At 55.5% G+C, this 14274-nt stretch overlaps 1 protein-coding gene across 1 annotated transcript; it reads right to left on the bottom strand.

Annotated features, from left to right (window-relative positions):
* Nucleotides 1-1019: 1019 nt before the first annotated feature.
* On the bottom strand, nucleotides 1020-11380 carry LOC107511272 (plasma serine protease inhibitor). The gene is made up of 5 exons (XM_016145536.2): nucleotides 11252-11380; nucleotides 4722-5342; nucleotides 3129-3399; nucleotides 2598-2745; nucleotides 1020-2067 (listed from the first exon to the last, which is right to left on the bottom strand). The coding sequence occupies exons 1-5, from the start codon at nucleotides 11358-11360 to the stop codon at nucleotides 1879-1881; spliced, it is 1338 nt and encodes a 445-aa protein (XP_016001022.2). The 5' UTR covers nucleotides 11361-11380; the 3' UTR covers nucleotides 1020-1878.
* Nucleotides 11381-14274: the final 2894 nt, after the last annotated feature.

Genomic DNA, 14274 nt, shown 5'->3' with positions numbered 1-14274 from the left:
ATGCAGGCAGAGCCTCCCCCTGACCTTGGGCTGGCTGGGTAAACAGTGAGAGAAATATTTGCCAAAATAGATGAGGCGTTTCACAAGGGAAAGGCACGTAGGAGCGGGTCTGACCCCGCGAAAACCCCAATCTTGTTGAGCTCATATCACAAATGCAGACGAGCTGTCTGGGTTGGTTTGCAGCCACCTGCCCTGGCATCAGACAACACACGTGCCATCTGGGTCCCAGAGCCTAGGCCTCTCACTGTCATGAGCTGAGGCGCTGCGGGCAAGCCTTTATGCGTCTCCTTGTAAAGTGGGTACAACTGATACACCATGCAGGGTTGTTGAGAGATTAATGAGGTCACACGTGTGAAGTGTCCCCCCGGGCTAGCACATAGTAGGTGCTCAGTACTTTGGGGGATGGTTCAAGCTTGGGGTTCTGACCTCGCTAGTTTGAAGGGGCACCCTTCTGTGCTACAGTCTAGATTCTGAGACCAGGGTGGTGGGAGCGGCCTCACGAAAAGCAAGCTAGGGACACGCAGGTCGCAGTGGGCAGATGTTCAGGGCGTCAGAGTTGCGGGCAGCTAGTTAGAGGGCAATTTGAGACTGAGAAAGGGCTCATGTGCTTGTTCATTCATTGACTCTTCAAAGTGTCTGGTCCCCTTCATTTAATAGACAAGGAAAAGAGAGCAAACCCACCTGGATCACAGGGGAGCTTGGAGCTGAGATGCACCTGACCCAGGCGTCTGTTTCTGCGTCATGTCTCCCCTGCATCGGGGCGCAGGGCTGACAGTGTGGGCCTGGGGCCACAGTCCGGGGTCAGATCCTGCCTCCGCCCCTTCGGAGCTGTGTGACTGTGTAAGCTGTCTGCTTTCTGCAAGCCTCGCCTTCCCCGTCGATGAAACAGAGATGAGAGTGCCTGGTCCATAAGGAGTAAACGCAACAATCCAGGTGAAGGGCCCAGCACCTAGCCTGGCACGTGACGAGCGTTCAATACCACCATTCCCAGAGCTACTTCTGAAGGACAATGGCACCCCGTGTTTGCAAAATGCTTTATTGTTATGGCTGACACTAAAATTCGCGGCTAGTCATCTGTGCCTTGGATCGATACTGTACTATTTGCAACAGGCCCCCACGCTCCCGCCCACAGCCAAACCCATGAGATGGTACAGCCCCGTGATGGGTCATGTCACCCCTGCCGTCCACTTGCTTTTCTTAAATGACGAGTGGCACTTGGATGTATCGAAATCAACTGTGATTGGCAGGTAACGCCCTGGCTTTTTAATATGATTTCAAAAATCCTTCAATCGTTGGCCTCATCCTTCAGTGTGTATGTGGGGAAGTCAAAGTCCAGAAAAGGACAGTTACCCCAGCGTCACGCAGCTGGTTAGCGGGGACAGAAGCCCTGTTCCAGACGCCCATTCCAACGTTCTTTCCAGACTGTGATGAATTGGTAGCTGGTATTGCTGACAAGTGGGGAGACTAGGCTTGGATATATACTTCCTAGTAGAAATGTCTCCTGGAACAACCTTTCTGTAGAGCTTTGTGGCACTGGGTCTGGGAATCAGGGGCCTGGCTTCTGGGCTTCTCTCTGCCACTAACATACTGTGTGACCTTGGGCAAGTCAACCAAAACCTCTGGGCCTTAGTGCTAATCTCCAGTGATGAAAGGTGAGGGCAAGACCAAAAATATTCAAGGTTCTTCAAGGCACCTGTGTCTTGCAATTGAGTGAAAAGAAGCAGTCATCAATTACCAATGTTAGTATTATTATTTGTGAAAGTCTCATTAGTCAACTAAACCTGCGCAAATCACTAGCTCTCAGCAAGTAGATGGCCATTGTGCACCCTCATCTTCCAGAGGGGAGGCCCGTGGCCTTTCAAGAGAAAGCCCCGCCCCTCACGGGTGGGTCACTTTGCCAAAGAAGAGGATGTTCTCAGCATTCTCCACGATGAACATCAGAAAGGGCCTGTTGAACATTATCGTTTGGGAGGACATCAGGGCCGACCTAAACGCGAAGGTCACCTCCGTGGCTGCAGCTGCTTTGGTTCCCGACTCGTCCACCTCCACGACGGCTTTGTGCACCATCTGCAGGGGAGACACCAGACACCACCGGATCACCAGGGGCTGGGAGATGCCATCACGGGAAACGGCAAAGCTTCTGCCCGTGGCATCGCTGTGAAAGTCTCTGTGTAACTGAGCCTCGACGCCGGTGGGGAGTGATGCGTGCACACGGGTCTTCCACCGAATTCTAAATGGCATCTCCCAGTGAGAATGTGACTCTCTGATTTTATAGAGAGAAAGAGGGCTCAGAGAGGTCAAGCAACTGTGGGCGGTCACATAGCTAGTGAGTGAAGAAGCTACCGCTTGATTTTTAGTTTTGATTGCTACTGACACAGTGCTGTGCTGCATATGGCTTCCCCATTGCACAAAGGCTATAAGACACAGAGTAAAAACTTGGCTTCATGAGGGAAAGAGGAGAGAGAGAGAGAGAGAGAGAGAGAGAGAGAGAGAGAGAGAGACAGAGAATATGGAACAGAACGGAATGGACCAGAATGGAATGGAATGAGATGGGATGGGATGGAATGGATAGCCATCTCGGGAGCTTCTGGACTCACCTCAGACACCCAGATGTTGGACTGGTTGGTGAGAGGGGTCAGGTCAGCATGGGAGGTGAAGATGTCTCTGATCCCCAGCTTGGGGAGGACATTCTCCAGCTTAAAAGAGCTCTCAATGGAGAATTTGGGAAGGTAAAGCAGGAGCTTCCTGGAAAAAGATGAGGACCTTCTTTAGACTCTTCTAGAACCTTGGCTCACTGGGCTCATGTTCTTACCATCCCCCCTCAGCTTCATAATAGCCTTGTAGCCCCTTCCTAGAGTAGAGCCCACCTTATTCTGGATTGGGACTTGGGCTGCCCCAGAGGTCACTGTCCACTCTGATGGCACCACTAGGAAAGTAGGCTTCCCAGCCCCGTTCCGTGCAGCCGGGCCAGGTCCCAGGGGGCTGGGACTCCACCTGATGCCTCTGGGCGTGGAGGCAGCTCCTGGGCTTGGCGAGTCCTTCCCACCCCCTCCGAATGGCCCTAGGGGACATGGGTCTCCCTGGGGGTATGTAGGGTTAGGTCGTTCTTGGTGTCTTCTGAAGAATACCTCTTTGTGGACGTCTTGAGCCACTTCCTCAGTGTCTCCTGGTGTAGGCTGGCCTCCAGCTTCCCCATCTTGCCCTCGCTGGGGAGAATGAAGAACGCAGTGGCATTCCCTTGGTAGGGCACCCCGACCACCTTGCAGCCGAGGCTTCGGTCCTGGAGGTAGAGATACTGGTCCTCGCGCCTCATCATGGGCACCCGCACCACCTTCTCTGACGTCACGTGGAAGGCATGCTTCTGGGTGTTTTTGCTGTCGAAGCTTGTCTCCCACTTAGCTTAACATGGACACAGACAAGGAAGGAGAGATTCTCAGGCGCGAATGAAAAACGCAGAGACAGGGAACCTATTAAACAGAGATCACCCTCTTCAGAGCAGCCCCATTGGTAGCAGGGACTGTTGAAGCCCTGAAACCCCTTTATAACTTTAAGGATATGCTTAAACTTTTTGTGCGGTTCCTGCAACATTCGCTAAACCAGGAGGTTGGTTTTCACGTCTTCAGAGGCCCTGAGCCCTTAATGTTGTTGGTTTTAATGTTGTTGTTGATTCTCTGACGTGACCAAAAGTCAGATGTACGGGTGGAGAGGACAAAATATATGGGTGGCTGCTAAAGCTACACCGTATCTGGGGGAGTTAATTTGTCTTTTACTCTTTTCCCAACTTTGGATTTTGATCTGAGTTTGGGAGGGAGGTTCGTAAGGTTCCTGGTGGGAATACCTTAATTATGCTCCCCGCTCTGTCTGCTTCCCATGGGACTTCTCGATCAAAGTGGTACAAGGAATTCTTTCCATCTTCTTAATAGTTAGCAAATGGTGACCCCCATCCCAACACCCCACTTAGCTTATTTCACAGTTGTCCTCTGCAGCCTGGTGTCATGGGGGAGCCCAGGACTAGGGGAGAAGAAATCTTAGAGTCCAAGCTTAATACTCACTCTCTGTGACCATAGGAAGGGGGTAGGTGGCGATCATTTAACTATTTCTCTCCTCTTTGTCTCTCTCCCCTTCCCCCTCTTTCCCTTCCCCAGCCAGGCTCCTTGCAGCGCCCCCAAGGGGCTCAGCCTCTGGAGGGAGAGGCAGCAGTGTGAGACAGGAGGGAGGAACGGACGGGGGGAGATGGCGATGGGGAGATCCGCTTCGAGGAGGGGAGGGAAGGCTTTTCAGAGGAACGGGCTCTTGCCCTGGGATTTCTTGGCTATGGAAATAACCCTTAGGAAGGTGAGGATCTGGGGACAAGGGAGTGATGAGAAATGTCCTTCGAGGCCCACAGTCCTGCCCTGAGTGGCCGTCTTGTCCGTTTCTCTGGCATAGTGGCCATGACAAACTCACGCTTCAGAACCCGTGTGGAACCCCTGTCCCTAGGGGCCCAAGGACAGCAAGCAGCTCTCCCCCAGTGCAGGAAACCACGCTCGGGCTGGTTAACATGGCCCTGCACAGTGAGGAGGCACCGCCTCGCCCGTGGCTGCGGGTCGGCTTCGCGCTGTCCCTAGGCACCAGAAAAGACGACATCTACCCCTTTATGTGTGTGGGCTTGGGTATTCTTTTAACAAAAGCAGACAAAGAGAAAGAGAAAGTTCAGGTTTGAGCCCAAGGGTCTTACTTACCTTTAAAGAAAATGTAATTCACCATGACCATGACCTCGGTGCCGTCGAAGCTCTTAACCAAGTCCACAATCTTGCCTTTGGTTTCCTTCGCCACGTAATCGTTGATCTGCTTCCGGGCCACCTCAGGGTCCTCAAAGTTGGTGGGAAAAGTGTCTGCCAGGTACAGTGTCCTCACGGCACTCAGGAAGGCATCGTGGATGTGCACTATGGGCTTGATGAACAGGGCGTTGCCGAGGCTCAGTTGGAGGTCCTCTCTGGGCTGGCTGAGCTCCTGCAGCAGCTGATGGAAGACCCTGTGGACCTCCTCCTCTCGGCCCACCTGCAGGCTCTCCAAGATCTGCGCCTTCGTGTTGGACCCAGCCGCCAGGGCGATCATGCCCAGGGTCACGGAGATGCTCAGAGGGGAGAAGATGATGTTTTTGTTGGGACTATCTGCCACCAAGGCCCTGAAGAGGTCGAAGGTAAATTCCCTGTTACTGGGGGCTGCCGTGGTGGCGACAAGCAGCTCCCTGACTCTCTTCCTTGCCGCCTGAGGGTGGTGGTGGTGGAGGCTGGTCACCTGCGGGCTGAGGAGCGCCAGACACAGGAGGAGGCAGAGCTGCATGGTGGCTGCCCCTGGTCCTGGAAGGGAGAGAGGGGAGACGTCATCAGGGGTGTGCACAGTGAGCAGCATCTACCTCTCAGGGAAAAGACTGACATCCCAGAGAGCTGTCACCACCCCCAGCGCCATGTCAACGACAGAGGATGAGCCACGAGGTTGAGAGCCCTCGCGGGTTTAAGGAGAGCAGCAGCAGAGCCTCGAGAACAGAGACTTGGGGGCGTGGACTTCTAATGGCAGCGAGAGGAAGAAGTCAGAGGGGCGCGGGCCCCAGGTGGCGTCGGTCCACCGGGGCAGGACCCCTCCCCTTTCGTTCACATCGAGGTCCACACTGCAGGCGTCTGGGACGTAGGGGTGAAGAAGGCTCGCATGCTCTGCCTGGTCAGCACCTCTGAGGCTCCCGGGGAGCTAACGCCCTGCTCCCATACGTGACCTCCGCCCCTCGCTCTGGTCCCCGGGCGCGGCGTTTGCAAAGCCTCATGGTCCTCTTGTGAATTCAGACCAGCTACCCCGCCCTGGGGCCCGCGGCACTTCTGGATTTGTCCTTGTTCACTCAGCAAATACATATGGAGCATCTACTGTGTGGTGGGCAGGGAGCCGGGCCCCTGAGACTCATCGGCGGACACACAGATGCCAGTCAGTCCCCTCCTCGTTCTCCCAGGGCCTCCTCTGGGCCCCCGCAAGGCCACCTTGTCCCTCCTCACAGGCACCTTCCCCTCAAGGGAATTCCGCACTTACTGTGAGCACCCGGCATTCCCTTCTCTTTTGCGATGGCCTGAATTGTGTCCCCTAAATTTAAATGTTGAAGCCCTAACCCCCAAGACCTGAGAATGTGACCGTATTTAGATGTAGGATCTTTAAAAAGGTGGTTAAATTAAAATGAGGTCGTATGGGTGGGCCCTGATCTCATCTGACTGGTTCCCGTATAAGAGATTGGGACGTGAACGCACACAGAATAAAGACCACACAGGGAGGAGATGGCCATCTACAAGCCGGAAGGAGAGGCTGTAGAGGAACCGGGTCTACGGACACCTTGATCTTGGACTTCCGGACTCCAGGATGGCGAGACATAAATGTCTGGTGTTGGAGGCTCCAGTCAGCCAGTCGCCATTCCCATCCCCCAGTGGGGAGCCCCTCACCTTTTGTCTCTCTATGGCCTCTTGGGGGGACCCTAGGAGGGGTCTTTCATCACTCAGGGCTTGTCCTCTGCCTTCCTCCCTCATGCCCTGGACCCCTTGTCTTCAACCAGAAACCCCCCCTGTGCCCTGGCTTCCCTAAGTTTGCCCTCCACCCCCTATAAATAGCTCAATCTACAGCCACCAAGAATTGAATCTCGGTGCTGCTAATTCCTCCAAGTGTGATTTGGGGCAAGTCAATTACACCCCGGGCCACCATCCCCCACCCGTACAATGTGGTAACAATATAGTACCTGCACAGGGTGGGGGTGGGGTGGCTGGGGGCTTTCACGGGTCAACATACGTGAAGCGCTTGATACGGTGCCTGGTGCAGACCTGGTGCCGTAGAAGGGTGAGCTGTCGGTGTGGCAGCGTCTGGCCGAAGGCCCACGGGAGACTCCCACTTCCTCAGCCATGCCGTGGGGTACACGCTTCACACACACTCTCGCGTGAGCTTGGCAGCAGTCAAACAACTGAGTCCCAAGTTGCTGAGCACCAGACGGACTCGTGACGAAAGCTCTTGCTTGTGTGACTTCTCTCTAGCCATATCATCAGGCCCCCGGCCCCAAGTGACCTCCTCAAAACCAAACTCCAAAGGGCCCCCAAAGCTGCTTTGAACAGTGCTTGAAGAGTGGCCCTCTGCAGGTAAGGTTGAGGGGCCGAGGGATTGGGGTGCCGAGAAATACCAGTGAGCTTGGGAGTCAGGCTGCACTGGGCTGCAATCCTGTCTTTGAGCAAAACTGAGTGACTCGAACAGGACACGCTTAACATCCCTGGCCTCCAAACTGCATCTGAGCTCACAAAGGCGGCACATTTAGAATGTTCTGTATGCAGAATCTCCAGCCTCCCAGAACCAAACATGGCAGCCTCGGCAGCCGCCATGCCCACGGGAGGCCCGGGTACACGGCCGGCCCCTGCCGTTAGGCGCTGCGCTGTCCTCACACTGTCCTCTCTCAGCCTCGCACCCGCCCACAGGGGTAGGTTACCGCCGGCTCCATTTTACAGATGGGTGATCCGAGGTTCAGAGGGGTTGAGCCACTTGCTAACAGCGGCAAAGCTTGGGCTCCGACCCGGTCCTGATTTGCAAGGCCCACGCTCTAAACCACCGCACCGTGTGGCTTCCCCAGACCCCTGGTCCTCCATGTCTGCGTCACAGCCTCCCGATTTTGTGTTCCAGGGGCCTAATCTGCAGATAATTAAGAAACATGGTCTGGCCCTCCCGGGCTGACGCTCCCTTCCTGTTTCTGGGAGTTACCTTCAAGGAGGCCTTTTATAAAGGCCATGGTGTGTGGTTTAATCTCTGTGTCCTTTAAACTAATCAGTTGCCCAGCACAACTCGGTCCCTTCTGCCGAGTGTTAGAACCCTCAGTGTAACAGGATGCTGCTGAACCCCCCACCCCCGCCCCCCGATTAGCACTGAGCTGGAAATGAACCAAAAGAAGGTCCTTCAAAGAAAAGCTACAGATGCGGAGCGGCTTCCTGTGTGGATGGGGCCCAGGGGCAGCTGACTGAGGAGCGGGAGTGAGGAGGGCTCTGGCCTCCCATCTCCCATCCTCCCGCCCGGTGATCTGGGCCAGCCCTTCCCCTCTCCTAGCCTTAGCTGACCTATAAACTACCGGCAGTCTGTCCCACATCGTAGCCAATGACCCTCCTCCCGACCACGGTCCCCACCCCACGAACACCAGAGAGCAAATGGGCCGAAGCCACTTGGCCGAGTGCCCACTGGGTCTTTCTGAGGAGCAGGGCTCTTTGGAGAGGTCCCCAACTTCACTCAGGCTGTGCTGGACTGCAGGTCGTGGGGCACAGGAATATTGCTCCATTCGGGCCCACTCTCTCTCTCTCTTTTATTAAAGCTCCTATTTATTAAGGACCTATTAAGTTGCTCCATAAATATTACCACATTTAATCTTCACCAAAAGTAAGCATCATTAATCCCACTTTACAGATGAATAAACTGAGGCTCAACAAAATGGAATCGCTTGTCCTAGCCAATGAGTAATGAAACTGGATTAAAATCCAGATTCCTCTGCTGGTATACACGCTGCCTCTTGGCTCCCTTTATGGCCCTGAGGAAGGACACCTTGTTCTACCTCCCTGGTAGCTCCTGGTACCTATCCCTGGGTCTCTCGCTAGCTGTTCATCTGCATTAGCTCATTTACAGCCCTTTGCAGTAACACAGAGCTGGTATCATTATCATAATAGTACAGAAGAAGAAACAGAGGGCCAGAGAGGTCACTTCCAAGAATGTGGAGGCCTCGGGGTGCTCGTTTCAGGCTCCTAGTTTCAAAGCTCAGGTTTTGCCATGACACTTCTGGTCCTCTGGTGGAAACACACAGCATTGACAGAGTTTTGGGCCAACTTTGAGTCAGAAGTGAGTCTGCTCCAGGGCCTGGGAGCCTGGCACTCAGGAGACCAGCACCCACAGAGCTCTAGCAGAGCCTGACCTGGCTGATTCTCTCCTGGGCCCCCGAAGCTGGTGTTTCTGCAGAAATGCCCCCACATGTCCGAGGGATGAGAGACGAGCAATTAAGCTCACCTGGCATCCCAGGCCAAGGCGACTTGTGGCAGCTGGGGGTGAGTAGAGGGTGGGCAGCCCTCCCACCGATCCCCCAGCACCCACGGACTCAAAATCTACAGGTGTTTATTCCAAATATTAGGCAACAAAGTCCCGGCCAGGACAATTGCGGACTGAGCTGTGGTTGGTGTGTGGCTGAGGAGGGTCTGTCTGTGATCTGCTCATTGCAAAAGGAGGTGTAAGGGAGCGTCCAAGCAGAGCGGGAAGAACAAAATCCCAGCTTTCCTTGCGTCCTGAAGACCCAGGGGCAGAGCATCCTGGGAGCAGCGACCTAGGGAGCCTCGCCGACTCCATCCCCATCTCTAGGCCGCCTGCAAGGCCGGCCGGGCTCTAGCTCCAAAACGGGTCTCAAATCTGCCTGCTCCTCTGCATTTCCTTTGTCACCCTCTTGAGGGACGCCCCTTCCGTCTCTTACCTGGGCCACCCACCCTCTCCTCCCTGCATCCACGAGCCATTCGGCACAGCATCTGAAACGAGCTCCTTCATTCTCGACGTCGCAGTGGTCCCCTGCCTGAGGACACCGCTGCGGCCCATTCGTCCGTGACAAGGCCCAACTGTGATTGGTGTGACAGCGCACGAAGCCTCTCGCCGCCTGGCTCTGCCCGGCTCTCACCAGCCTCGGTTTGATCTGCTCTGCCCTCAGTAGTGTGGGCACAGTTTTTTTTTTTTTTTTTTTTTTTTATAAATGCCTCAAACACGACAAGCCCCAGCCCGGCCCTGGGCCCTTGCACGTTCTGCTGTCTGCTGGGACCCTCTCTCTGCCTTTCTCACCAGGGCCGGCGTCTCCACGGGCCTCGGGCCTCTGCCGAAATGCCTTCTCCGCCACGCCCTGCCCACGCTCTGCCTTTGCTCTCTGTGACGCCTCCTTCACGGTGTCTCCTTATCCCTCGGTCAATTTTGCAAGTGCAATTACAGATGCGTGGATTGTTGGCCTCTTCTGCTCCGACCTCTTGTCACCCGCCATGATACGTGCTCACGGCGGGAAGGCCCCCCATCCGCGCTGCGCCCGCAGCCAAGGGGCGGTGCTCGGGCGCCCGTGTGGAATGAACGCGTGTTTGGATGGATGCACGAATGAATGAACCCCTCTCTGGTCCTCTGTAAGTCAGAGGTGTCAGACCACACACCCTGGGCACTGAGTGGTCAGAAGCAGGACTGGGCTGGGCACCTAGGGCTAACCTGCCAGGTGACCTGGAGGAACTGCCCCCTGCCGCTCGGCTTCATTGTCATTTCTCCTTCTTTTTGAAAAGCACTTGTGTAACGTATGACTGACAGACAAAAAGGCTCACGTCGTTAGTGCGAGCAGCGGGACGCGTGTGGAGGTAACCACCACCCGTGAAACCGCCGTCACCATCGCCACGAAGACGCCCATCATCTCTCAGAGTTTCCTGCCCCCCGCCCAACCGCCTGGACCTGAGGAGGAGGATGTCGGCCCGGGGAAGAAGTTTCACTTTATTGCTTCCTTTATTGCCAAGGGCTCCACCCTTAGAAAAGCTAAAAATTCCGCTCATTTTCTGTCTCCGTTTTGTTTATTTAACAAGTGGCCGGGAGGCCTCTGACGCTCTGCGGACCGGGCCGGGTGGGGTGGCCTCAGGAAAACAGATTACGTGGGATCGTTTTTCCTGATATCCAAAGGGTAGAGATTCTAGGCACAGAAAATAGTACACGCGCTGGTTTGCCGAGCGCCTCCTGTGTACCGGACGTTTGTCCCCGCCACCTCATTCCAGGGTGACCCGGGCTCGGCACAGTGGGAGTTTGGAGCGGGATCATTCTTGCCCGTGCGGAGGGGGTGGGCGCTGTTCTGTGTGTGGTGGGATGTGTGGCAGCCTCCCTGGTCTCTCTCTACTCACTGGATGCCCAGAGCAGCCTCCCCTCCAGTTGCGACAACTAAAACTGTCTCCAGACGTGGCCCTGTGTGCCATAGGGATGAAAACACACCTGGATGACAATCACCCCCTTACTCAGTCTTCCTGGTCACACCGTGCAGAGTGTGCGGTAAGTCATATCTTACCTATAAGGAAACTGAGGCTCAGCCAGATTTAGCGTTGCGTCCAAGGTCACCTCTGCTGCCTCAGAGGCCCTTGCCAACCCTGTGGAATTTTTTCTGCTCTCTCCGGGACACCCCCAAAGCTTTTAAGCCCTCCAAACCCCGTAACCCTGGAGCCCGTTTCTCGCCTGTACTTACTCTGTCTGTCCGGCCGCCGAGAGAGAGCACGAAGTGGAGTCGCTGGCCCTGGGGCTCTGGACAGGGCAGAGGGCTGGCTGGACTGGAGCCAGCATTTGTCACTGACCATAGCAGGGACCTGACTCCGCCCCTCGCTGGCCCCGCCCCGGCCAGCCCTGCCCTCTCCTGTCCTGGAGGGCTGGCAGCCAACAGTTAGGCTGCGGGCAAAGCCACCTGAGAAGTCTGGCCAGCACCAGCCGACCGCCGCCCCACAAGCCCCTGTAGGAAAGCAGAAATTTCCACCCCAAAATATGCCTCTTTGGGGACAGTGATTATTTGAGGCTGGTTAATTTTAAGAAACAGCAGACCGAAGGAAAGCTCTGAAACCCACTCTCCCTCGTAAATGGGCGTTTACACCCGTAAGGGAGACCTCGGTTTGTAGGGGGACCAGGCCTGCCTTCACTGTCCAGGGCCAAGGCCTGGCCAAGAGTCTGCAGAGCCACGTGACCCTCGTTCCTGTGCTTTTCCTGGTCACCTCCCATGATGACTACCCCGCGCTCCAACATTTTCTTTCCGTCTTTAGCTGAGGGTGGCATTTCAAGTCGTGGCTTTAGCCATTTGGGTGACACCCCACACCCAGGCACAGGAACTCCTGGGAGAAGAGACCGGACAGGCGACTAGCGTCCAGCATTTTAGACATAGGGAAGGCGACGCCATCTGGCCAACTTCCCTTTCGCCAGGCCGCTTCCTTTGTTGCCTGCAGCCAGTTTGCTGTAGGTCTGTGGGCGTGAACCCAAGCTCTCCACGGGCCTGTGGGGTTCTGCAGTCATGGGCCCGCCAGCCCGATTCTGGTGGAAGTTAGCCGGCGGGGGCGGGGGGTGCAGGGACTCTCCCCATGACTGAGATGAAGGGATCGCTGTACCAACCCCCGTTATGGCACCAGCAGCTGCACCGAGGCTCGGAAAGGTGAAGGGGAGTTTCAGGGGCAGAGTGGGCGCTAGCCTCCCCGCTGAGCGGGGGAGAAGGGGGAAGCGGAGAGTGGTTAGGTGGTCAGCTAACCGAAGGCACGCAGCTACCCGGGAGGGCCACCAGCACGGGGCTCGGTCCCTCCTGCCTGAGCCTCGCTTTGTTCCTATTGTGCCATGTGACATAAGCAGGAGTCCTTTATCACGTTACCTACAGATTCCCAAACTCTGGTCTACAGGACGGAAACAATTATCGCACACCACGGTAGGACAGATAATAGCTCCCGCCCCCAAGATGTCCACATCCTAATACCCGAAACCTGTGAACGCTATCTTATGTGACAAAAGGGACTTTGCAGATGTAACTTAGTTAAGGATCTTGAAATTGGGGGATCATCGAGGATTACCCAGGTGGGTCCTCGATGTAATCACAAGGGTTCTTTTAAGAGAGGGAGGTGGCAGGTCGGAGTCAGAAGAAGGCAGAGCGATCATGGAAATAAAAGAACGGACATTGCGAAGTGGGACCGGGGCCACGGGACCCCAGAAGACAGCCCCGCCCCCCGACTACCTGATGTGGGCCCAGCGCGGCCTATTTTAGATTTCTGGGCTCCGGAACTGTGAGAAAATTGATCTGTGTCGTTTTAAGCCACTAAAGTTGTCCTAATTTGTCACAGCAGTAACGGAAAACTAGTCCAATGACCCGGAATGTGCTCCAGGTAAAACCACTTGGGCAGGGTGGGGCTGGCCGGGACACCGGAGGCCTTCTCCGGCCCGCGCGGGCGGGGCGCGGGGACGTCTCACGGACTGGGTCCCGAGCTCGCATGCGAAGAACTCTCTCGAGACCCTGGGCAACTTCTGTGTCAACCCCTGACTCCTTGTTGTGAAGGAACAGGGCCCAGGGATGGCTGGTTTCGAAGGATGAGAGCTGAGGGGCTTCTCGGGAGCACGGTACCCTCCTGTATTTGTCTGCTCAGGCCGCCACGACAAGCTCCCTCAGACTGGGCGGCTTGTTGACACTCAGGAGGCGTCCGGAGGCGATGGCGAGAAATCAGTGACGAAGGCCCACGCGAGAGTCTGAGGCTTTCGAACCGCGAGCACAGCGTGTTCTGAGGAAGAGAGACGAGCGACGAGCTCGTCTGGTGACCGGCCCGCTCTTGAGAAGACGTGGTCCTGCGTCCTCAGCGTCCAGGTGGGTGCGAGACGGTCGCCTCTAGATGCACGCCGGTCTGGGTCCTGGAGGTCAGCGGGTCTGGACACACGACCGTTCTCTCCTTAGCCCCTCAGGGGGTGACTGGAGGGTTTTCCGGGGGCTGCTGTGTGGCGGGGCGCAGACACGTCGCTCTGCGAGCACAGACAGGAGAGTTTGGACGGTTAAGTCCCCAGCTCGTTAGGACAGGAGCAGAACCGGTCCCTCGGGCCGCGACCCACCTGATCTCGGTAACTTGGCAGCTCGAGTAGAGAGACATCCTTTCATTTCTTCCCCTTTCATTTCTTCACTGTATTCTTCAGGCTTAATCAGAGGAATTTATTTCTCATAGGTCTGGAGGCTGGAAGTCCAAGATTAAGGTGAAGTCGAGGTTGGTTTCTAGAGAGATCTGTCTTCCCGGGCTGTAAATGGAACATTCTTGCTACGTCCTCACATGGCCTCTTTGTGTAAATTGGGAGGGAGGGGGAGGGGAGGCTTGGGCATCTCTTCGCCCTCTTATAAGGACGCCAGGCCTGTGGTACCAGGGCCCCTCCCTTGTAAATTTACTTAAATTTAATGACTTCTCTAAAGTCCTCTTCTCGACATACAGTCACATTGGGAGTTTGGGCTTCGACCTATGAACTTTGAGGGAGCACAGTCTAGTCCATAACAACTGAGGTGAGTGAGTAGGATGGGCTAGGGGTCAGAATATGGGAATTAAATGGACCAGCTAGGTTGTGAGGGGTTTATTTTTCCATTGACATCAAAAGCAGCCCCATCCCCGACGGGTTATGTATTAAGTGGTATTATCGCCACCTTACAGTTGAGAGAACGGAGGCACAGAGAGGTGGCCCAAGTTCCATGCTGTGTTGTGGGTTGAACTGCACCCCCCG

This window comes from Rousettus aegyptiacus, unplaced genomic scaffold (assembly GCF_014176215.1).
Source record: "Rousettus aegyptiacus isolate mRouAeg1 unplaced genomic scaffold, mRouAeg1.p scaffold_m13_p_3, whole genome shotgun sequence".
In the NCBI taxonomy this organism is placed as follows: Eukaryota; Metazoa; Chordata; class Mammalia; order Chiroptera; family Pteropodidae; genus Rousettus; species Rousettus aegyptiacus.
The sequence above is the reverse complement of the archived record's forward strand: the minus strand, read 5'-3'. Positions and strand labels throughout refer to the sequence as shown.

Bases quoted from the DNA above. Each gene is read 5' to 3' on its own strand.
- LOC107511272 (XM_016145536.2), bottom strand. From the start codon at position 11,360: ATGGTCAGTGACAAATGCTGGCTCCAGTCCAGCCAGCCCTCTGCCCTG. The intron at 3,400-4,721 runs GTAAGTAAGACC...GTCCATGTTAAG, and splicing joins GAATTACATTTTCTTTAAAG to CTAAGTGGGAGACAAGCTTC. The intron at 2,068-2,597 runs GTGAGTCCAGAA...TCTCCCCTGCAG, and splicing joins CCAACATCTGGGTGTCTGAG to ATGGTGCACAAAGCCGTCGT.